Source organism: Astatotilapia calliptera, chromosome 13 (genome assembly GCF_900246225.1).
Source record: "Astatotilapia calliptera chromosome 13, fAstCal1.2, whole genome shotgun sequence".
In the NCBI taxonomy this organism is placed as follows: Eukaryota; Metazoa; Chordata; class Actinopteri; order Cichliformes; family Cichlidae; genus Astatotilapia; species Astatotilapia calliptera.
This window is the reverse complement of record NC_039314.1, coordinates 8,386,948-8,409,512: the sequence shown is the minus strand read 5'-3', so window position 1 is coordinate 8,409,512 and position 22,565 is coordinate 8,386,948. Positions and strand designations below refer to the sequence as shown.

The window sequence follows — 22,565 nt, the reverse complement described above, 5'->3', positions numbered from 1 at the left end:
AGAGGAGATGAACTTGAATAGCCGAAATACCTTCACACTACGGAACTTCTATGGCTCTTCCGTTCGACAATCTCTACGGCATTGCAACCATCATCTGTTTTCTCTTCGGTAACCTTCGGTCACGCTCGGTTGATTTTTCTAGTCGGCACACTCATTTCCTCCATTACCCGGGTGGTACGGTGGCTGGCTGCTTCCCAAACAAATACACATGTGCGGCTTGGCACTTGTGCTGTACGTAACAAGTCACGTGACGTGACGCTGCGGCTGTGATTGGTTCAGCTCTGCGCTACGTAATTTGGATTGGCTGTTCTTTTTTTTTTTTTAAGAGGACAAGAGCGGCGAGGTCTATCCGATATTTGAATTTTTCTATCGAGAAAAAGTTATATCGCGATACATATCGTTATCGTTCTATCGCCCAGCTCTAGTATACAGAGGCAAAATTACAAAAAATGTATCATTGTTCTAAACCCTTTAGACATAACTGTATATCAGTTTTTTCACTGGAGCCTGCTTCTGATTGTAGTTGCTGTCTGGACACTACAGAGTGTCTTTTTTATATCATTGATGTAAACAGCAGCTTTGAAAATAACCTACCTATCATTTACATTGTCTCTATTCAGTACAGATATAGTTTTGAGAGGGATGTAATGTGTGAATATATGCTTTGGAATAATATGGAAATATCTTGACAAAACATATAATTCAATGTCAATCAAGATCTCAGAACAGCGTCAGCTAAAAATGTAATAGGACTTTAATGAGCTTCACAGGGGGAAAATCATCTTAAAATGGCAAATGATCTTTAAAAGTGATAAGTAAAAACAATAAATACATTGGCATTAGTTGTAGTGGGCATGCAACAAAGTAAGTCTAAAACAAAAATAAATATTTATATGTTTTTTGTACCTTTTAACATTTTTTTCTGTGTGTAAAGTGTACCAGATGCAGAGGATGTCCTGAACGAGGCAGACATAAAGCTGGATGGAGTCAGGCAGAAGATTGGGCAGATTGCTGAGGAGTTGAAAGGAGAGGATATTTATCAGTTTCACAGAGCCTTCACACCAGGTGAGTGGTCATTTACCTCTTTTCGTTTATATATAAAGCACATATTTATTCTGAAAGAAACTGAATTCTTTGAAAGTGGTGTTTTTTCACTCTAAAATGGTTAATCGGCTGTTTAAATTCTCCTGCCACACCCAAGTGGATTTATTAGATTACGGTCCCATGGGATACAAGGCACGTGGCCCTTTGTGTGTGACTCAGTTAGATCATATCTGATGTAGATTCCACTAGAGGTGTTTGCAAAAATGATAGCTCACATTCGTTGAATCTCCTTCTTATTATTAAGCAGTAAGTATTTTGCTGTTTTAATCTTTATGAAGTACATTAAGGGTTCTAATAAATATACCTTTAATATAATAATAGTACAGTGTTGGGAAGGTTACTTTTAAAATGTATTCCATTACAGAATACAGAATACATGCCCCAAAATGTATTCTGTAACGTATTCCATTACGTTACTCAATGAGAGTAACGTATTCTGAATACTTTTGAATAATAATAATAACTGAATAATTCTGATTACTTAATATATTATCGTGCTTTTTACAACAACGTGAATGTACTATTGCTGTGTGATTTATTACTATTACTGAAGGTCCGCGACTCCGAACTGTAGTAAAGGGACCTCTGACTAATACGGCGGGGTCCCTGTCGGCTCGTAGCCGAAAAATAGCTTTACTTTGTTGTGTGGGTCAACTTTTCTTGACAGAGAGAGGCGTTGAAAGGCTGCTCCAACGGAACTTATTGTTTTCGGAGGAAAACACGAACACGGTGTACAGTCGAGTCTTAATAGCTTACTTACAACTGGGCTCGTCAGGCACTCTTCTTGGCTGCAGTGGTTATTATTATATTTACATGCTTCCAGCTCCCGTTTTTCCTCGATGACAACTCGTACCTTTCCACTCCCCTTTTTCTCCCTCCTCGCGCTCACAGACCCATAACGTGTATGGCAGTGCATTCTCCCTGCAACACGGACTACACTGCCCATGATGCTACATTCTTTAGAGCTATGCTTGTAGCATTCTGCCTGTTAGCTTAGCACAACAACAACAACAACGAAAAGGCGCTCTCTCACCCAGGAAACACACAGTCGCAGAAAGAGAGAGAGAGCGTCGCCCTGTAACCATGGCAACCGTAACGCTGCCGCCTGGAACGAAAGAACGTAGCTGTCAAACAAAACCCAAACAGTCCTGACCCGCGACAAAATGAAACAGGAAAGTACCGCAGTGTAATCCATTTATTTCAACAAAGTAACTGTATTCTGAATACCCCCTTTTTAATCGGTAACTGTAACGGAATACAGTTACTCATATGTTGTATTTTAAATACGTAACGGCGGTACATGTATTCCGTTACTCCCCAACACTGAATAATAGTGTGGAAGGCCCTAAAAGGTCATTCAAAGCCATTGAGTATAGTCAATAGAAAGTTAGCACAACTAGCTTGCATTGTATAATGCAGCTCTGATAGAAAGTCTACTTCTGATTGGTTCACTCAGCTGCCTTAGAGTGACGATAGTGTCACTCACCCAAAATAAGAAGTAGACAAAGAAATGTCGAAATCTAGAGTTAAGGTGAGATATGAAACTACATTTTTTTTTCTTTATCCGTTGATGTAATTAATAATTTCTTTTTTATGATTTGTACTTAAATGATTTTCTTTTATCTTCAATAAACATATTGTAAAGTCAGTGATAGTGTTAAAGCATGACCTTGATGCAGGCCTGGATGTGATGGTCACGCCTTCTGATAAAGTTGTTTTCAAACTAACATAAGCACCACTTTTTGTTACTGTAGCCATAATGTCTGCAGCGAAGGAGAAAAACATGACTGGCAGCGAGTGGGAGCTGTTATCTAGCAGCTGGGGAAGTCATTTTTAGATTGCGGTCACACAGGAATCACTGCTGCATCCTTCGCGACGTGACCAATGGCAGTTCCCACCAATTAGCCCTTTTATTTTTTTCCCCATTTTCATCGTCTTTATTAGATTGAGGCTGGGCTCGATGCACGGGCCCTCCAGATAATCTTGGCTGGAGGAGAAGTCTCCAGGCATGTGTAATGGGTCTGTTTTTTTTATATAATGACCATCAAAGATATTGTGGGCTAAATCTGACCATAATTGCCACTGATAACAGAGCAGCGTGGCACTTGGGTACGCTTTTTTTTGTTGTTGTTATTTTTTTTACCCTGCTAGCTGCTATGAGTCAGTGCAAACGTACATTAACATGTGGAACTTTTCACGTGGCTCACCTGCAATTCAGTGAACCGCTCTGTGGTCAAACATTAGCTCAGTCCAAAAATCCTCAGTATTCTCAGTACATGAATGTGCGCCACACCGCAACGGTACTGTTTGCGCATTACTCAAGATCTGATCCTGCCGAGCTATATTCGCACCCTCGCCTCTCAACTTTTCCTACCACCATGCCAGTAAAATCTCTCAAATTTCCACTTTTTTAGCTCTTAGTCACTGTTTAGACACGATGTTCTGTAAGGTTTCTGCGAGCCTCGTTGACCAAAGGTAACTTCTGCTTCAGTAAAGACATAAACAACTCCTGACAGTAAATGCAGGAACTGGGCTCTGCCTGCCTGCCTCAAAGCCTTATTTAAACTGCCCTGGACTGTGGTGTTCCCTCTGTGAAAGTGGATCCACTGGCAGTGTTTAGCTGGTAAGCAGTTTTTTTTTTTTTTTGTTTTGTTTTTAAAGAGTCGAAAACAGTTGCCAAATAAACACTGGGAGGACCGAAGCCTAAAATACAGTATTTTTCAAAAGCCTTTAGCCGCTCCTCATTTCTTTATACTTTGCTTGGAAAAATTGAGTTAGGTGCTTTTTCTTTTTTTATTTACGAATGATTCATATGTCAGCATTAAGTGGTTTAACAATCAAAAAACATTCCTCTGAAAATGATCAGGTCCAAGCACTGGAATGAAAATCAGAATACTTTATTAATCCCTAAGGAAATTATGTTATGTATATAAGTGAAAAAGTAGCCAATGGCTACTCCAGGCTTCCAAAGGTCTTTTAAGGTTTTAAAGACATTTGGAAGCCTGGAGAAAAACAATTTAAAGAAATGAAAAGTGGCTAAAGACTCTTTCACAGTACTATAAAATTATGTACTCCAAGTAAACATGTTTCAGTTTAATAGTTTTTGTTTGTAACTATTAATAGTTAATCCTCCATTTAAAGTTGCGACTACACTTACAAACCACTCAGTTTCACTTAAACTGTTAATCCACAATTTTAAGTAACAATGTTTCAATGCTAACTATGCTGTTAGCAAAAAAAAGAAAAAATGTTTTCAATCCAAATTTATTCATAAAAACAACAAAGATGACCAACATGTTGTACATGAAACAAAGGGTTAAAGAATTAACACTAACACACACGCACACACACATACACAAGCGCATTCAAGGAATTACAAAAAAATACAAGCAATAATATAGCAGCCTAAATACCCAAGCTCTCGCTCCGGGTTAAGAGCCAAAGAATAAAAATATTTTGTTTTGTTTTTTTACCACTGGATACTTTGTTGTAACTGTTAACAGTTTATTATGATTAGATAAGAATTAATTTTTCTTTTTCAAATTTCTTTTGATAATAAATTGGTAATTCATGTCATTTCATTATTTCCAATTATTTCTCTTTTTCCTTAAGATGCTATTTTATGTTGCTTTTGCAATACTTGGTTAACTTTTAACTTTTCTGCTCCAGCTTGTTCAGATCAGTCCAGTTAATCAAATGCAAATTGTTGACATAATGTTTCCATGTAACCCATACAACTTTGAGAATTAATGCTGCGATATGGTTCTGATACGTCTTTTGTTTAAAGACACAAATGTTTAACTATGTTGGTAAGTAGAGTTATTAGGTAATTATCAAATTGAAGTTCTCAGTATCAGATTTTGCTGTTGTCTCAGCAGGTGAAATTTGTCAGCTACTAAGAAACTAATAGAAAAAAAATCAATGATTTTTCTATAATTATTCATAATAAACAAAATGTTAAATGAAGTCATTAAGACATAATATAGATGATCATCGATATATTTAATGCATTTATTTTGCAAAACCAAATAACGAAGTAGCTGCAATTGATAGTTTTCATATTTTCCGTGCACATTAGTGTTGTGTAGTCGTTCGGCCCACTGCCTGTACACGCTGGTGTGACTGGACTGAAATCATAATCAGAGTGGTGAAAGCTATTCAGAGTACAGTCAAGATAAAGTATTCTTGCTGGCTCCGTGCAGCGCATTGCGGTCAGTGCGGAGAGATAGCAGGCTCTTTGAAGTTCAACTGCCGCTCCAAAAGTAAACTTCAGACACAAAGTCTTCCGTCCTGTGATTATTGGATTGTTGTTTACCCAGGGGCAGAAAACAAATGAGGGGTCATCTTAGCCCACCAAAAAAAACACCCACTGTTGTTCTATCAAAAGATAGAGACAGGAAACAGGTTTTATTTGAATCATTATCTCCATCTGTGATCTGTACTGTGCAGATTTCATGTTGATGCTGCACGCTCTGCTTGCTACGCTCATTTGATACATGGTCATTTTAGTGAATTGCAAACAAATGCCCCAGCCACTGTCACATTCAGTTTTAGCAAGCACAGTGAAATGATCAAGTGAATATGCCATTGTTTTACTCTGATCCATTTTAATGTACTTTAATTCATCAGGGATTCAGGAATATGTGGAAGCCGTCTCTTTCCTGCACTACATCCGCCATCGCTGCCTCATCAGCTTGGAAGAGATCAACGCCAGGCTGGTGTTCATGAACACAGAGAAGGCAGATCCTAAGGTAAAATCACAGAGGACTGACTGAACATTAACAATTTATGAAGTATTTTTTAATCCCCAAAAAGTCCTTAAAAAAACTATGTGACATTCTGGAAAATAGATTTTGTCGCTTTCGTGGTATCAAACTCTGTTTGGCTCAGAGAGTGTATATAAAAACAAAACTTAGATGTAGCCACTGTAAGGTCACCGTTCGATTTGAGACTCCAAATATAGAAACTTCACCATTAATGTTTTAATGGTTTTATTTTTGGATTGTTTTTTCTTTTCTAAAGCAAGATGTGACAGTTTATTTTTTTCAGTTGTAGGGTGTCTGTTGATCCACACAATATGACTTAAATCTCATTAATTTGCATTAAAGGCATTGCATATAAAATGTTCAAATTCAGAAAATGCACATAAATAAATAAGATAATTTTGAAATTGGTGCCAGCAGCATGTCTCAGTGTCACAATTACCAGTGTGTAGCATCCCTGTTTCTTTTAACAGCTGTTTATAAACATCTGGGAACTGAGGGGATCAGCTGAACCTTTGGGAGAGGAATGGTGTCCCATTCTTGTCTGATATGGGTTCTATCTGCTCAATAGTCTTGGGTCTTTTCTCTGTTATTTTTCATTTTATGATGTTCCAGATGTTTTCAGCTGGTGAAAGATTCCAACTTCAGGAAGATCACTGCAGGAGCAAGGCTCTTCTAACCGTCTATTGAAGCCACACTGTTGTACTTGTAATACAACTGTAATTGTATTGCTGGAATATGCACGGCCTTCCCTGAAAAAGACATTGATGGGTGCCCAATGCATCCCTGTACCATCACAGATGCAGGTTTTTAAACTGAGCGTTGATAACAAGCTGAATAGTTTCTCTCTGCTCTGATTTCCCAAAAGAATTTCAAATAATAGTGTTCCTCCAGATGTTTCTTTTTAGTACACTTACTTTTTCATCCTTTTTTCCCTCCTTGTCTCAACTTTTTGAAATTTTTGCTGCCATCTAATTCAAAATGAGCTTCCCAGATTAAACATTTAGTTTTCTGTCTTCTACTATGAATGTAATATGGGGTTAAGAGATTTGCAGGTCATTGCATTCTGTTTTTGTTGACATTTTATAAAAAGGCCCAGCTTTTTAGAATGTATTCTTTCCTGTCCTGTTTTCCAATTCAGGGCTCAGCTGAAGCGATGCCGGTGAACGCTCAGGTCTTGACCTTTCAGGTGACGTCGTCCGACTACCTGCTGGGCGTGGCCGACCTAACAGGGGAGCTGATGCGGATGTGCATCAGCAGCGTCGGCAATGGCGACATTGACACACCCTTCCAGCTAAGCCAGTTCCTGCGGCAGATCCACGATGGTTTCTCCTACATTGGGAACACAGGCCCGTACGAGGTGTCCAAGAAGCTGCACACGCTGCGGCAGAGCCTGGGCAAAGTAGAAGACGCGTGCTACACCCTACGCGTCCGTGGCTCGGAGATCCCCAAACACATGCTGGCAGACGTGTTCTCTAGTCGGACCACACTCATCGACCCCGAGGAAGGAGTGGTTTAATCCCGCACTGCTTCAACGACGCTCTTCTCTGTGGTCTCATTGTCTGGTTTAGTTTAGCTCCATTTGGTGTTTGTGTGCATTTTTAATGGGATTTCACTGATGTTTCTAGTGTTTTATGACATGCTTGTTCATTTTTTGTTATTACAATAACAACAGTATTACAGTAGACAATGGATTCTCTTTTGTTTGATAAAGATCTGATGACTTCAGTTGTTTTGCATGAATAAAGGTTCTGTGCCAAATATGCCATACTCCCTGAGACTTTAAGCGGCTTTGAAAATATGTGTTCATTTTATTTTCTCTCTCTCTCGCTGCCCTTCCCTCTCTCTATCACACACAGATAATCTAAGGTAGTCCCACTGGCTGTCTGCACTCTTCATTCAGTGTGGAGGAGGAACATGTGACCTTTGCACATTGCACACCCCTATTCTCCAGGAGACACACACACACACACACATACTCACAAACAACCCCTTGTCTCCTTCTTCTACCCTCTTTAAACACTCCGTCCCAGTGCAGTGACGTACACTTATAGTGAGATTTGGAATGAGAGGAGGAATATTCCTGGTAGAGAACTGATATCATGCTTCACCTCATGGTGTTTGTTATTGTACGGTGACAAATGAAAATAATGATAGCATAGTCTGTTGTTGAAAATAGATGCCTTTATTCAAGATAGGGCCAAAACAATCTTATTGCCAGATTTCACCTCAGAGAAAATGTTATTTTATGATTCACATTAGTCACCTTTAGGTCTGTATACATATCACATTTTGATCACACATACATTAGAAAAAAAAAAGACTATGACAAATTTAATTTTGTACAAAAAATGTAGGCTATTTGTAATTAAGTAATTGTTTTGTTTTGATATGAACTGGATCATTTTGATATTGTATAAGTTTGTCCCTTTTTATGACTCTGTAAGAGAGAGAGTCCAAATAATTTAGGTCTGCCATCTGCTGGGCAATTTCAGAACGGTGTATACAAACAGATACATGTGCAGAAAAAATAAAGTTTTGGCCTCCTTTTACACTCCAAAGAAAAGCAATTTGTTTACGAAGGAGATGATCAGCCAACCGCGGTTAAAGAGGGGGTTAAGGGTGGCACTGGAAATTATAGCAGGAGATGATAAGGGGGTCTAACTCCCCATTTTCCTGTAGAAATAAACGTCCTCCTCTGCTTCACTGTGAATATATAACTATCTAAATATAAATAATATTACATGCAGTGACTGTTTGACTGCATGGGTATATTGCATGGACCTCAGTCCACTACTTACTATTCCTAACTGCTTTACTTTGTAAAACTATAACTATACCATATCACAGTGGTTCCATTACCAAACCATTAAATCTTGTGCTTAAGTGCAGCCATTATATTATTACTGGGTAACTACATCTCCTAATTTGTGCAACAGGAGACGTAGTTATCTCCCGTGTAGTTATTACATAGGAGGCCTGTGCACATTATAATCAGTGTAACGCACTTTAGCTAATTTACTTTAGCGCCCCATTTATATAAATGAATAAATAAATCCTGGAACAACCCTAATCCAGAGATTTGCTGTAACTCTACTGTCTGGAATATGGCAGACCAAAACCACTCTTAACATCTTTGTCAGTGAGAGCTATAAAACTTACAATGATTTAGACCTTTGGCTTGGAAATGACTCTCGTGGCCATGCTTAAAAACTTCCTGGTTCCATACACAGGAGAAAGTCAAAAAACTGGCATGGACCTTTTTTTATTAGGAGAAAAGAATGCTATTAAATCCACATTCAGACTATTTAAATGTGATACTATATATTTGTGTATACAGTGACATAAACATGATGGATCAAATGAATATTTTGTGAATACGACTAAATCAGGAAACACGTAGTCAGCCTATGGTTGTAGTTATGTATGAAATCAAAGTTGGACGAAAACGTGTATTTCTCAAGGTTTGATGTAAAAGTGAAAACGTGTACACATACTTTTGGGAAATGTAAAGAAAAAAGTTATTTCTTAACTTTCTATGGCGGATAAACTAATATATCTGTGTGAAGTCTGACATCTGCTGGTCAAAGTCAGCAACACAGCTACAGCACTGTGAAAAATGCATGCGATGGATGCATTGAATGCATAGCTGATGAAGGGAAAGAGCAAGTTAAACCTAACAGAGCAGGAGCTAATGTGTTATTAGTCAACAGCTACGTGTTTATCCTTTGATTAAGTCATCTTTTATCCTTGCAGTCACTCTTTTCCTGATTGCTTAGTTATTTCATAAAAGCCCTCATATATCAATACATAAGACAGATGTGATTACATCATTCTTATACATTTCATCTGCTCCCTTATAGACACCGTGTGTAATTTTAGCATCTTCTTTCTGGGTTTTTCGCATAATATGGTGTTTCTTATGTCTTAAAACTTATGGCACAGAGGTAAGCCAAAGACTAAAACTTGACAACTAAGCTAAAACTTGAGAGGTTAGTCAAAGGGCTTCTCCTGGAAACTAGCCAGCCTGTGGGGCAGTGCGCTGATGTCAAAAACGCATCTCCAATGCGCCTCTAATCTTTAACAAAGAGCAGGTGATGGCACTCTGCGTGCCAGGCAACGTGTTTCATCCCTGCTCTTACCCTAGCTATGTGTAAGTACGTCCTGCATTCTGTCTGTTGAACAGAGCTTTTTGTCTCTGAGTATTGTTCACGAGCCAGGCGAGCTGAATGAAAGGAGCACTGGGATGAGCGGTGTGTGAAGGGGTGGATGAAAAGACTCTGCGCCATGTGAGGTCTAGGGTTTGGTGCTACTCGCTGATTCCCTGAGTGCCGAAAGAAAGAGACACATTAAGATGTGTAAGGGAGTACAGACCTGCTACACTGTGATTTAAATGACTGAATCACACGCATCCTGTGTGTATACATTTGAACTTCATGGTATTTGTGACTTAATAGTAGAGAGATGGTATTTTCCCCCATAAATTTCCTCCACAAGCTTCAGTGACACTAAAATACAGCACATATAAACATAAACAACTGCGTTATTTAATCCGGTTCCGTGTCCGCTGCTACTTCCACAGTGTGCCCGCTGTGGATATGAGGCGGTCTGAAGGAGTCTGGAGTCAAATTCCTGAACACGTAGGAGCTCCAACGCGACGCATGACGCAAGGGCGCAGCGACTAACGGATTACTGATCAACTGATCGATGTGTCGACTAACAGACGGATTTTCCTGGGCTATGTACTTCTGCCACTGCACACCACCGCTGGATGTGTTTTCCATACTTTCCCCACAAGGAACAGCACGACGTGAAGTCTTTCTCCAGACCGTCAGTTCAGGCGCAGCGGGACCCACTTGTTTCCAACAGGGGGAGAAATGTAAGAATCTGATGTACCATAAATGTTTGTGTCAAGAAATTTTCATCAGGGACAAAACAGCGCGCTGGGAAGCAGTTTTCACCCGTCACTCACTGTGTGCAGGGAAAATATAGCAGCCCGGGTTCACTTTTCCATAACGGAAATGAGATCAGTCCCTTTGCTTGGCTTCACTTCTTCTAAAACATGGTCGATGTAACTCTATGCAGGCTTGTGCCACCGAGGTCTGACTTTCTTTGACTTTTCAACACAAACAGCCTTTTTTAATGGAAAAATGTTCGCTGGACTGATGGGACTGGAATGCCACGGCAACTCTCTGCTTCACCGCCGCGAAACCATTCAAGGTAAAACAAGATTTTTAACTATCCGCTGATGTTCTCACACCGACCCTGGTCTTTTACAGGATATGTATACACCCCCAGGAACTTCATACAACTTTAATACACCGAAATTGGATAAAATAGTAGTATTAGGATGTACTAAGCCGGCAGTTTTTAGGGAGGGATAATCATCAGATGATTAAACAAAAGCAGAGCAGCCGCAGTGAAGACTCATAGCCTGTTTAATAATGCATTGCCTGGAATGTGTATGAAAGTTCATAGTTCCCTGGATCATAAAGGTTTAAAGTCTCCCTACCAGTCATTCATGGAGGAGTGATGATGAGTTGGAAATGATTAAATACTTAAATAATATGTTCCCCACCTCTTTAGACAAAGTAGAGAAGCATTTTCCTGCGTATTGTCTCTATTTGGGTCTTTTAACATGTTTTATACAAATAAAATGAGCTTGACTAATAAATAGAAATGTGATCCAAGTCTGTTCACGCAGGATGCCGGTAATCAGACCTCCATTAGACCCATTTATCAGACTGTTATGATCTCGCCACATGCAACAGGGTAACTACTGCAGTTAAAAGGCTGCTAGATGTGGTAAACCTTAGATAAAAATCTATTTCCCAAAGTGCTTCCGAAACAGCTTCTGCTGTGAGTAGATTTTTCCCTGGTCTCTGTTGTGTGACATTTTTGAATGAATCTAATCTACCAGAAATATCAAAATGCCTATTAAAGAGTATGTGCAGTGTGTAAATGAATCTCTATAACACAGACTCAACTGATCCTCATGTGATTACAGTCTGACAAGAGCATAGCAGAGACGCAATCCTTGGAATATCCCCATCCTTTAACCTACCGTGCAAAATGGAGCGATAAGGACCAAGATTTAGGACCAAAGATAGGAACTGGCATTGGAGCATACTGTATTGTTGGGTTTTCATCCACTTATGTAGTCATTTCTTTAGTAAGATGAATAGATATCACTGCTAACTTTCACTTCCCCTTTTTGTGACGCTCTCTTTGGTCACAAGTGGCGAGGTTTTGCACATCTGCCGAGCAGTGCTGCTTCTCAGGAGGTTGCTGACATGCAGATCCGCTTGTGTGTCTGTGTGTGTGTCAGAGGGTGCTGAGCTTGTTCCTCAAATGTTTGTGTTTTTATGAGAGCCCCTGCATTCCTCTCTGTCTTTGGCTCAAGCACTTTCAGTGCCCAATTGGATGCAGTGTTTAACCTAAGGGTGCTGAGGAGGGCCTCTTTAATCTCCAAAGGTAAATAATCTCGCCTCTTCTGGCTGACATGCTTCTTTTTCTCAGGCTCTCTGTACAGTTTCTTCAGCACTGATAACATGCTACAGTGAGAATGCTGTTGCAGAGAGACTGTTTTATCTTTGATGTTGAACCACTCAACGTCACTGCTTGCTTGTTTGTATATTCTGCCTGAATTCCCGGTGAACTATTTTAGCCCAAAGCCCGACAGGAAGTAGAAAATACCTCTGAGGGGCTTTAGCCAAAAAATAGATGCCCCTCTGACATACACACAAGCCAGCAGACACAAAACAATGGGCCCTGAGGCATTTCCTTCCCCTTAAACCAGGAAGAGCTCTCTTTGTGTAATCGAAGTATGGCGAGGATACAGTAACACCATCATGTCCCTCTTCTTTCGACTCTTAGTTGTTGTAGAGGGCTTAGTATAACATCTAGCCACACCAGATGGTAGACAGTGTGCGGTTGTAGCTGTAACCTACAGATGGTGTTGGGTTTCTTACATCAGTTATGGACCAGTGGCCACGTCTGCAAGGACCCTCTAATGGACCTGTGTGTAACCCAAGCTCTAAGTGACACTGCACACACACAAAAACACTGTGGCTACAATGGGAGCATCCGTGTGTTACTTTCACTTGAAATACTGCTCTCACTGGTGTCTATTTGAGTCTCTTACAGTCTCATGGGATAGGTTAGGAGTGGCATCGTAGGAGGTTACTGGGTGTTGGGAAGTGGGCTGTGGTTTGCTCATCGGTCATGCTTTCTTCAATGCCCCGCATTCCTGTCTTGATAATTGTGCTCCCACTGCAAAAAACACATTATTTGTAGAGGTTTGCAGTTGCGTAAGATGTTGTTTTTATGTGTTTGTTTGCGTTTTCTACTTTTGGATTTGTTTTTATCGTAGTTAAAGCGTTTAACAGGCTTTTACACTGACAATAGTACAACTGATCCCAGTGTTTTCAGCACTGTCAGTGTGCCTCTGTGTGACTTCAGTGTTCGCGAGTGGGAGGAGAAAGCGAGAGCCAGAAGTGAAAGAAGGAGCAGCGCAGCTGTACACAAAGGGGCTGTTGATCCCCAGCATTTGAGCGCGCCTCCTCGTCTGAATCCTAAACATGATATGTATTAATCACGTGGCCCTGCAGCAGGTGTCTAACTCCCGCCACAATCTGGCCTTTATCATTACGCTCCACTTTCAGACCAAACGCTGTTTGCATGCATGTTTGTATCACTTCTTGTTACTAAGATTGGCAGTGTCTGTGCTTCACAAGCTATTTCGGTTATGCCCCCTTTACAAAAAACATGGCTTTCGTAATAACTGAAAAGCTTTGAGACAAGCTATGAGTGCAGTGCAAGTGGGTTTGATAAAGTGAGGGTAATCAGTATTGTTCTAAACAATCCTTCAGTTTATTGCTTTGGCTGGAAGACTCACAGGTTATAGCACCCACTCAGAAATAGATCTCAGGTAAACTTTATCAGCCTTACTGCTTTAAGAAAAAGAGAGAAGCTGAGTGGTTATAAAAACAATAGCGTCATCAGTGCCGGTTTGTTAGTGGACCAACATGAATCAGACCTTGCCTGTGTGCCCTTTGCCCTATATTTCAGTGAAATAGACCGATTTAAGGCTCCAGATCCAGGCGTGAATCCCCTGCTATGTTTTGAGAACCTTTCCTCTGAAGAATTTTGCTATTTGCAAAAATAAACAAATGCAAATCTAACCTCAGAATATATTGTTCATGCATCTGGTATCCCACAGAGAGGCATGTCTTAACTTATAAATGACTGTGCAGCTTTGGTATTTCCCAACAGCTGGAGCAGAACCCTGGGAAATGTCACACATCTGCCCAACGTTTAAAAAAAAAAAAAAAAAAATTCAGTCCATTAGGCACTATTTTTAAAAACAAGGTCATTTTGCTGGATCACAGCTGCTTCGGGTACTTGTGTAATTAGTACACGTAGCATTACATCTTCCTGCTCTAGCCATTGATTACATGGTTAATCCTACCAGTTCTATGAGGTCATGCGTTATCTTCCTCATGGCCATGTTGTCAAGCTTAATGGTTAATCTCTGCATCGACAGGTGGCAGAGCATCAGGGACAGCTGGCAGCTCCAGCCGTAAGAGGCTCCACCGAAGACCAGGGTACATGAGAGGAGAGCAGTGCAGACTGCAGAGCGCCACTCAGGAAGAGGAGGAGGACGTTGGGACAACCACTTTTATTACCAATGGAAAATCAGGACGTGACGCTGACATAGCTGATGCAACTAATGCTCAAAGGCCAAGTCCAGCTCCTGCAGACAGTGTGTCTTTAATAAATCATCAACAGCCTGATAAACACACGTGTAGCTCCTGGAAGACTCAGAGCTTTGTCTGCTCTGTTACCCACCCTCCTTCCCCTGTGGACTGCAATTCTAAGAGTACATCCAGCCATCTGGGCCAGTCCTCACTGCCCAACAATGAACTCAGGTTAAGTTTGAGCCTGGACACTCATTCAGAGCCAGAGGACTCTTTTAACTCCAGCTTCAGTTTCATCCAACAGTCACTTACCTCCAGCCAGAAAACAACCACCACACCCACACAAGAGCAAGAACTAAGTTCATCAACAAAAGCATCTGACCTGCCTCAAACAAAACCCGAAACCTTACCTGTCGAGCACAATTTCTCTAAGCAGTCGTCTCCTGCTCAAACACTACCTGGAGGAAAGTTTTGGCGAGAATGCCTGTTTGCCACCCACGTAGAAAGATCCCACGTGCCTGACTGTGAGGCTCAGTCTATTGATATAGAGGCCACCTCCTCACTCTCCCTGGACTCGGACAGTACCTCTGCCTCCTCTGTCACCTCAGGCTACGAGAGCGCTACACCTGCCTTGGAGCAAGGCTGGGATAACCTGCTGAAGAAGTACGAGGGCGTGCTGCAAGACTGCCTCCAAAACAACCGCACTCACACCAAGGTGGGCAAGACAGACTCATGAAATTCACATATCAGTCATTCAAATTAATCTCCCAACAAGGTCTAGAGCAGCGACGTCAAACTCATCTAACACTATGGGCCACATACAGCCCACTTTGATTTTAAGTGTGACGAACTAGTGAAACTCCACTTTCTGTTTAGTAAAGTTTAACTAAACAATTTTCCCAAGAAGAAATTTCAACAGTATGTCTGTTCTATATGATAAATATGTAAAATAACAGAAAAAGTTCTGGCACCCCTCACTTTCCTATATTTATAATAATGTTCTTTTATTTCTATAGTAGAAATTTCTATGATGGACATAGTCGATACAGGAACTTCTCTGTCATTGAATTGTTTTTCTGTTATTTTTGACTATTTGGTGTAGTATAGATTGCAATGGGGGGTGGTGTTTGTCAATGGAAAAAGCTGTATATCCTAGGAAAATACAGTTAAAAGTTCAAAATCTATTCACTCCTTCACATTTTCCAAATTCTTCCAGTGGGCCAGATTGGAGTTTTTGCCGGGCCCTAGGTTTGACACCTTGGTCTACAGTCAAGATGAGACTAAACTACAGAGAGATGAATACTATATTAAATCAGGAAACCCGTATTTGCTTTCCTTACTAGTTCCAGCTCATACCTTGTTGGTAGATATGAAGCTACAGCCAGCAGCTGTTAGCCTTGTTTTGTTAACAAAATTCACCCAAGAGTTGAGTAACTCTGAAACTCACTAATCATCTCTTTATCTTATACTAAGTGTCAGAACTAAGTTGCACTTTAAGACCTGGTCATGTATCGTGTTTGTTTGTTTACACTTGTTTTAGACGTTCAAGCTAACCAGCTAGCTTTTTCTAATAGCAGAACATTGTACTTACAGACTCATCAGAGTGATGCTGTACTGATGCTTTCTTGTTTTATTAAGAAAGACAAAAGCAAGCAGGTTTAGATTTTTCTGAAAGAGAAAACTAAGTATTCAACTCACCTACTTAACCAAACTTTTGGTTAACACTTTGTAATACTGCACGTGAGTAAGGACATAATTCCCCTGAAATTAAATGAAATTTAAATATAGTTTATTTGAAAATACAAAGTAATTAAATTTACAAGGAAATACTTAAAGATAGGTACACTAGAATAAGGGAATAACTGCAGGTATTTTATAGAAAAGAAGACAAATTATTCTGTAATTAATATTAAGTACTACCTAAGTACTTTTAATTAGTGTATAATTCATGCATTTTGCAAGAAATGAGAAATAATTGCCTTGTGAGTATTTTACAGAAAAGCAAACAATATTTTTTTTTTTATCTTACATTCTAAGCTTGAAAGTGATAAAAATGACCCCATATTTCATCTGATAAAAACATTTTTCAGTATTTGCTTTAGTGTTTTACATCTGATAGAATCTTTCAGGTCCTCCTCAAAAAAAGTAAAACGGTGAAGTACTGTAGTCAAGTTATTGTTAACGCCCTTTCCTCAGCTTGCTGACCCAGTATCACTTTGACCTGGCAGTCATTGCACCCACCTTTTTTCTGCATATATTGACTGTTTAAAAGGCGATGAACTCTGGAGTTACTGTTGTGTAACCTGTTCTGTCTTTTTGCTGTCTCTCAGATTGAATCCATGATGTTGAAGCTGCAGAGGCTCCAGCAGAAAGCAATTCTGGACGACGATTATGACGCAGGTAAACCAGTTTAGCCATTTCGGTTAAGGTTACAAAATAACGACTTTATGAATGATTTGATAAGATTCTATTTATCTTTTTACTATTTGTTTTTAAAAAGTAAAGTTTAATATCCCTAAACACAATAACTTAAAGTTAGAGAAAAGAGCACAGTTCAAAGTGAAAATATTCTGACTCAGTGACCAGAATGCCACAGGAGCTTAACACGTGCTGTCCTTCTAACTCATGAGTGTGCTTGCACTCACATGTTTGGATCATTTATCACTTTGATGTCAGCTTCTTTATTAAATTTCTTGCTAATTTGCTGTTCACCATACTGAGATGACCTGTGTGAAAGAACATGTGAGAGATGAGGCACAGAGCTTTATTTTTAACTATCCTATAATGGTAAAACTAGAAAATCTTCAATTTATGTGGCTTAAAACAGAAAGTAGCACAGTTATTATGTCGACTCAAATCAAAATAAAGGGTATTTACAGAGAAATAAGGGAAGCTTTTACAGAAAAGTTTACAGGAAGGGGTTCCCCGTGATTATTGCAACGAAACAACAAAGCCTCAAACCTAACAAATATCATTTGTACTTGTACCTGACCTAGATATTGTAAAAAAATATAAACAATCAAACCAAAAACTGCATTTTAACCCATTTCTTTTATTTTGTGATAGAACAAATACATAAGATACATCTGCTTCTGTGGTTAACACATTTGCATTACACACAGAAGATCCCTGGTTTGATATCAGGAGACTGAAATCACTGGGAGGGTTTTGTCAGGAAAGGCATCCAGCCTAAAAACCCACCATATTAAAACCATGTGTGTCTATCTGCACGTGGTGACCCCTGTGAATAAGGGAGCAGCTTAAAAACAGGTTTAAATACACATGTTTCTGTATCCTGTAGATCTGTTCGAACGTGCTTATTATTTGGGTCAGTGTTGTATGCCTTGGCTGGTGTTCTCCTTGTCTATTCATTCTCTGACTTATATGTTTAGTTTTCTGTTTTTCCACTTACACAGTGTTGGATTAAATAGCTGATGAGATTGGTTCTGTAAATTCTGTCTGTGTATGTCGTGCTTGCCATCTTTTAATTTAGCTATGAACCCGCCAGACTGGGATAATTCTAGTTTTATGTGTTTACAGAGCCAAGAAATGCAGATTTTTATTCAGGATTCATAAATACAGCAAGGTCAGAAATGTGCTCCCTTTAAATGACTTCTAGTAAAGGGCTAGAACACAACACCACTTGCTGATAACTGGACTCCTCTAGCTGATGTTTTCTGCATGTTATTCAGCATGTGTGTATGTGTGTTCACAGCTGAGCGCTTTGGGAAAAAGTTAGAGGAGCTGTCTAAAGAACGAAGCACTCTGAAGCTGGGTTTACCCTCCCAACAGCCCAGCGTGGCGTTGCTCCTGGAGAGGCTCCGACAGGCGGTGGACAGCGCCCTCCAGAGGGCAGACTGCAGTCAGTACAGGTCAGTGCTGGTTTGATCATGTTAACTGAAACACTATATTTAAAACGTTAACTGCATACAATATATAAGGGGAATATAATATGAAATGTGGTTACACTGAAAATTACTTTTCCTGTTTTGTTTTGGACCTCGTTTTATATTGTGTGTCACTTAAACAAAAACAGATCTACTTTTATAGCAATAAACTCCCTTTGTTCAGGACATAATGGGGTTTATTTGAGTTCATAAGCTCATTCTCTTTCTTTTGTTGCAATATTGTAGCACAGATCAAAGAGGGGGAGCTCTCCAAAATAGCTCTTGTGACAGGAAGGAAATCAGGTGGGGCCTCTTCAGAGAGTATCCCGAACAAATATAAGCAAAAGGATTTTAGGTCACCTCTGATAAACAGCAGATTTTCCACTGTCACAGAGTTATTTGATGAGAATCTGTGGGAAAAAGTGATTACACACAACCATACTGTATATTACCAATCTGCAGCTCTCTTTAGCTTTGACTTACAGAGATTAAAAGCAACATTAAATGTGGATTAACCTCCTGAAAATGTTAATCAAAGCTGTTAAAAATGGTGTCATTTTGTGGCAGGGAGTGTGCAGAGCCTGTTGCAGGGGAGCAATCCGACTCATCACAGGGTCCACTGCAACGAAGAGAACGTCTGATACGAGAGAGACGGCTTGTCGAGGTAAATTCGGCTCACGTCGTTCCGCTTTGTACGTCAGGCTGGTCTGAGTTACTGCTCCTCTGAGAATTTAATAAAACAGCTTCTTTCCTTGCTCACAAAAGTGAATGAAATTTGTAAAATATGCATAGCTGTCAGCAGTATTTACACTGACAGTGAATGAGTGTGAACAAGATTAATTAATCTCACTGCTACTTTAATATCAAACAAACTATTGATTAACAATTCTGAAAAAAGCTAATAACTCACCAGTCAAGTTTCCTTCAGTTTCAGATTAGGTGTTTGAATTTTTCATTCAATCTGCTGGCTTAAAAAACTGAAGGACTACTTCACTGTTGCTGATTACCTTCATAGAAACTATGTTATTTCTAACATACATGTAAAATGAATGAAATGAACATTGCTCCACCTCTGCAGGAGGAGATCGCAGAGCTGCAGCAGAGACTGGTGGAGCTGAAGGACCGTAGCCGGTGTCTGGAGCAGCAGATCCAGCAGGAAGAGCAACAGGTGGAGGCTGAGGAGCTGGAGGCCTCCGTGCTGAGGAGCTGCAGCACGGCTCAGCTTCGCGACATGAGCCGAACCCTCCAGGACCTCGTCGCTTCTGAGAATCGCACACAAATCTCAGTCTCTCGTCCTCCCTCCATGCTCAGGTCAGCGCCATATATGTCATGATTTGCTTGCTTAAATGTCACATTTGTGACATGAAAGGCTGTGTTTGCATGAGCCGAAAAAAAAGGAAGTGGAAAAATAGAGAACTAAACAGTTGTCTTTTTGAGCATAGTTAATAATAATGCTTTCATCTTGTTTGAGTGGTTGCATGAAATAATTAAAAATTTAGAGCCTCCTTTACAAAGCTGCAGGTAATGAATGAATGAAACATGCTGTTCCCAGGAACAGAAGTTTACAAATGAGGATAAAATTATTATTATTTATTATATATGCGCAATGACATGCTTTAACTCTGTATTCCTCAAAGCTTACAAAAACCAAGAGTTATCCTCCAATTTACACACAGTATATAAATCTTCTCTGCCTCTAAAAAAGCACTGAGAATGACCGGAACGAGAACTAGTCGGAGATGAGACTAAAGAGCCCAGAACAACTGCCACGCTGAAATGTGCTAAGAACAACCTGGGGAAAGATTGTTCATACTGGAAGTGCATCATTTGGTGAGATGAGATGAAACTAGAGCTCTTTGGTCACAGACAGAAGGGAGAGGCGTATAACCCAAACAGCACCGTCCCCACAGTGAAGCACAGTAGTGGGAGTGTTATGATGTGGGGATGATTCAACGTTTCTGGAACTGTAATCTCCTCAAAAACACTTCACTAGTAATTCTGTCCTCATCTGTATTTAGGGAAAAACTTCAAATGAGGGAATCAAAGCCTTCACTGCAGATCTTTGGATGTATTAAAGGCGTTTTGCTCTCCAGGATCTGCTTCTGCTAGCGAGCAGAATAGTTAAGAAAATGTGCAAATGTATGTGAAAAATGGAAATTGAGGTCTTGAGCATTGAGAAAACATTTTCACACCTTTTGAATTTTGCACGTCGGTATTACAGTTTCTCCTGTCGGTCGTTGGACTCTCAGTTTGATTGGTCGAGCCGGATCTAACACCTAAACTGTGAAAAGTGTCCGCTGATTGGGCCTTTGCATGCATAACCTTTACTCAGAACTAGTTTGAAGGTAACATAATTTGTGTTGTTGTGTTAATTTGATGTATTTCTACTTACATATTTATATACAATAGAGGATTCGGCACAGTGTATGTCAGGAATGAGGAAAACAAGCCCTGAAGCTGACAAATTGCCAAACATCACAGCATCCTCCATGACAGCTATTTGTTTATCCACTTTATGATGGTTTCCTCCTCTGACAGCAGGAGGACTGGAGTTTTAAACATAATTCTTTACTGTAAATGTAGAAGAAGTATTTTTGTTACCTGACGCCAGCTTAATAGACAGGTAACGTTTATCCAGTGCAGTCAAAAGGTTTTGTATTCTTTCATTTTTCATAAAAACTCCAGGAGGTGCATCTTCTTATTTAATATTACTCAAAATGTGCAGTAGAAGCCAGATTTGTATTTAATATTACTTTGATAAAAATATGAAAATATCAATTAATTTGGGCAAAATTAGCCACAGTAATGATAATTTAACCTTGTGCAAGATCTTGGTGTGGTTACTATGCATAAAGCATTTGTTTAGTACAAGTCTGTCAGATGTGCTCACTTCTTATGCAGTGGTCAGTATTTGTATTTGTGCAATACCTGGAACGGCCAGGTGGGGCTGCTATAGAGCTGCAAATGCTGGTGACCATGCAACAGTCTGTCCATAGGGTTTTTTTCTCTTTCATCATGTTACATACATTTAATTAGCCCATTTTGAAGTTGATGTGTCAGTGGCGATCTGCTGTTTCTAAGTCATCGCTTCTCAGCTTCATCCATCCTTAGACAAAGTGGCACTTTGAATAAATCTTTCAGCAGAATTGTCAAAATCACACCATCACGTTTCAACCAAATCAACACCTCCAGTAACAGCACAGAAGACACCTAGCCTTGCATTTACATGAATCATTACCCTTTTTATCAGCTTACAGGCAAAATTGCTCACTTTGTTCGGTGATCGACAGGTCTGCCCATGCAGCACTGGATGCCTATTGTTCCTGGAGAGGTTCAGCTCATGTATTTCAAGTCTTTATAAACAAAAGCCACTGACAAATGGATGTAATGTAAAGCAGTTTGCAGCCCTTTAGGAGTAACTTGTTTCTTAGATTCAGAGAGGACAGCTAGTTTCTTATCCCACGTGCCTTCAGTCTTCTTCTCTCACACCTGCTTGAACCTGCTTTGAATTTTAATGGCTTTTTTCTTAGATGCTAACGATCACTTTGCATCATATCCTCTGAAGTTAATAGCTTGCAAGGGAGCACTGTGGAAAGCCTCTCCGTCTTGCCACTCGTTAGAAAGACATGTAAATTGTACTTATCGCCTTCTTGGCGGTGTGACCCACCACCACTGGCATAATTTGATATCTGGCTTATTCTCACCCCGGCTGAAACGCATTTATTCTCGTTGCTGATTGAAATTGCGACCTCAGATTGGATATTCAGCTGCACATCTGTGGGTGGCTTGCCACGGGTCACCGTGATGATTGTGTTGCAGTCGCCCCTTTTCCAAACAACACAGGATATTTCTGTCTCGTATCAGGTTTTTTTCCACACGAATACTGAATTAAAGAAATCCACTCGGCGCTATAAGACTGATGTTCAGAGACAACATTTAACTCTGACTCACTCTGAGCATCAGCTTGAATAACATGGAGTGGACATAATGATTTTTGTGAGACAATTGGGACTGTCTCAAGGTGACTGTACTGTGCATAATGGATTTTATGCTCATTTTTCTCCATCTTGTAATTGATTTAGATCTGTCACCAAGTAGTGTGACCTTAATGG

General features: G+C 39.9%; 2 protein-coding genes across 7 annotated transcripts in view; both read left to right on the top strand.

The window, feature by feature from the left end:
* Positions 1–7,645, top strand: part of tsnax (translin-associated factor X) — a 9,378-nt gene extending 1,733 nt beyond the window's left edge. The window contains exons 2-4 of the mRNA XM_026190925.1: positions 935–1,065; positions 5,734–5,855; positions 7,009–7,645. Coding sequence (XP_026046710.1) covers positions 935–1,065; positions 5,734–5,855; positions 7,009–7,386 — 631 coding nt within the window. The 3' untranslated portion in view covers positions 7,387–7,645. The remainder of the gene's footprint in view (positions 1–934; positions 1,066–5,733; positions 5,856–7,008) is intronic.
* Positions 7,646–9,931: 2,286 nt separating this feature from the next.
* The window catches only part of disc1 (DISC1 scaffold protein), a 46,503-nt gene continuing 33,869 nt past the window's right edge, over positions 9,932–22,565 (top strand). The window contains exons 1-8 of one of the 6 annotated variants that reach the window (XM_026189844.1): positions 9,932–10,225; positions 10,450–10,746; positions 10,953–11,087; positions 14,413–15,281; positions 16,897–16,966; positions 18,282–18,438; positions 19,021–19,117; positions 19,532–19,764. In XM_026189844.1, coding sequence (XP_026045629.1) covers positions 10,575–10,746; positions 10,953–11,087; positions 14,413–15,281; positions 16,897–16,966; positions 18,282–18,438; positions 19,021–19,117; positions 19,532–19,764 — 1,733 coding nt within the window. In that variant the 5' untranslated portion in view covers positions 9,932–10,225; positions 10,450–10,574. Of the gene's footprint in view, positions 11,088–14,412; positions 15,282–16,896; positions 16,967–18,281; positions 18,439–19,020; positions 19,118–19,531; positions 19,765–22,565 lie in introns of all 6 variants that reach the window. The other 5 variants (XM_026189843.1, XM_026189845.1, XM_026189847.1 and 2 more) reach the window with 5 other exon arrangements.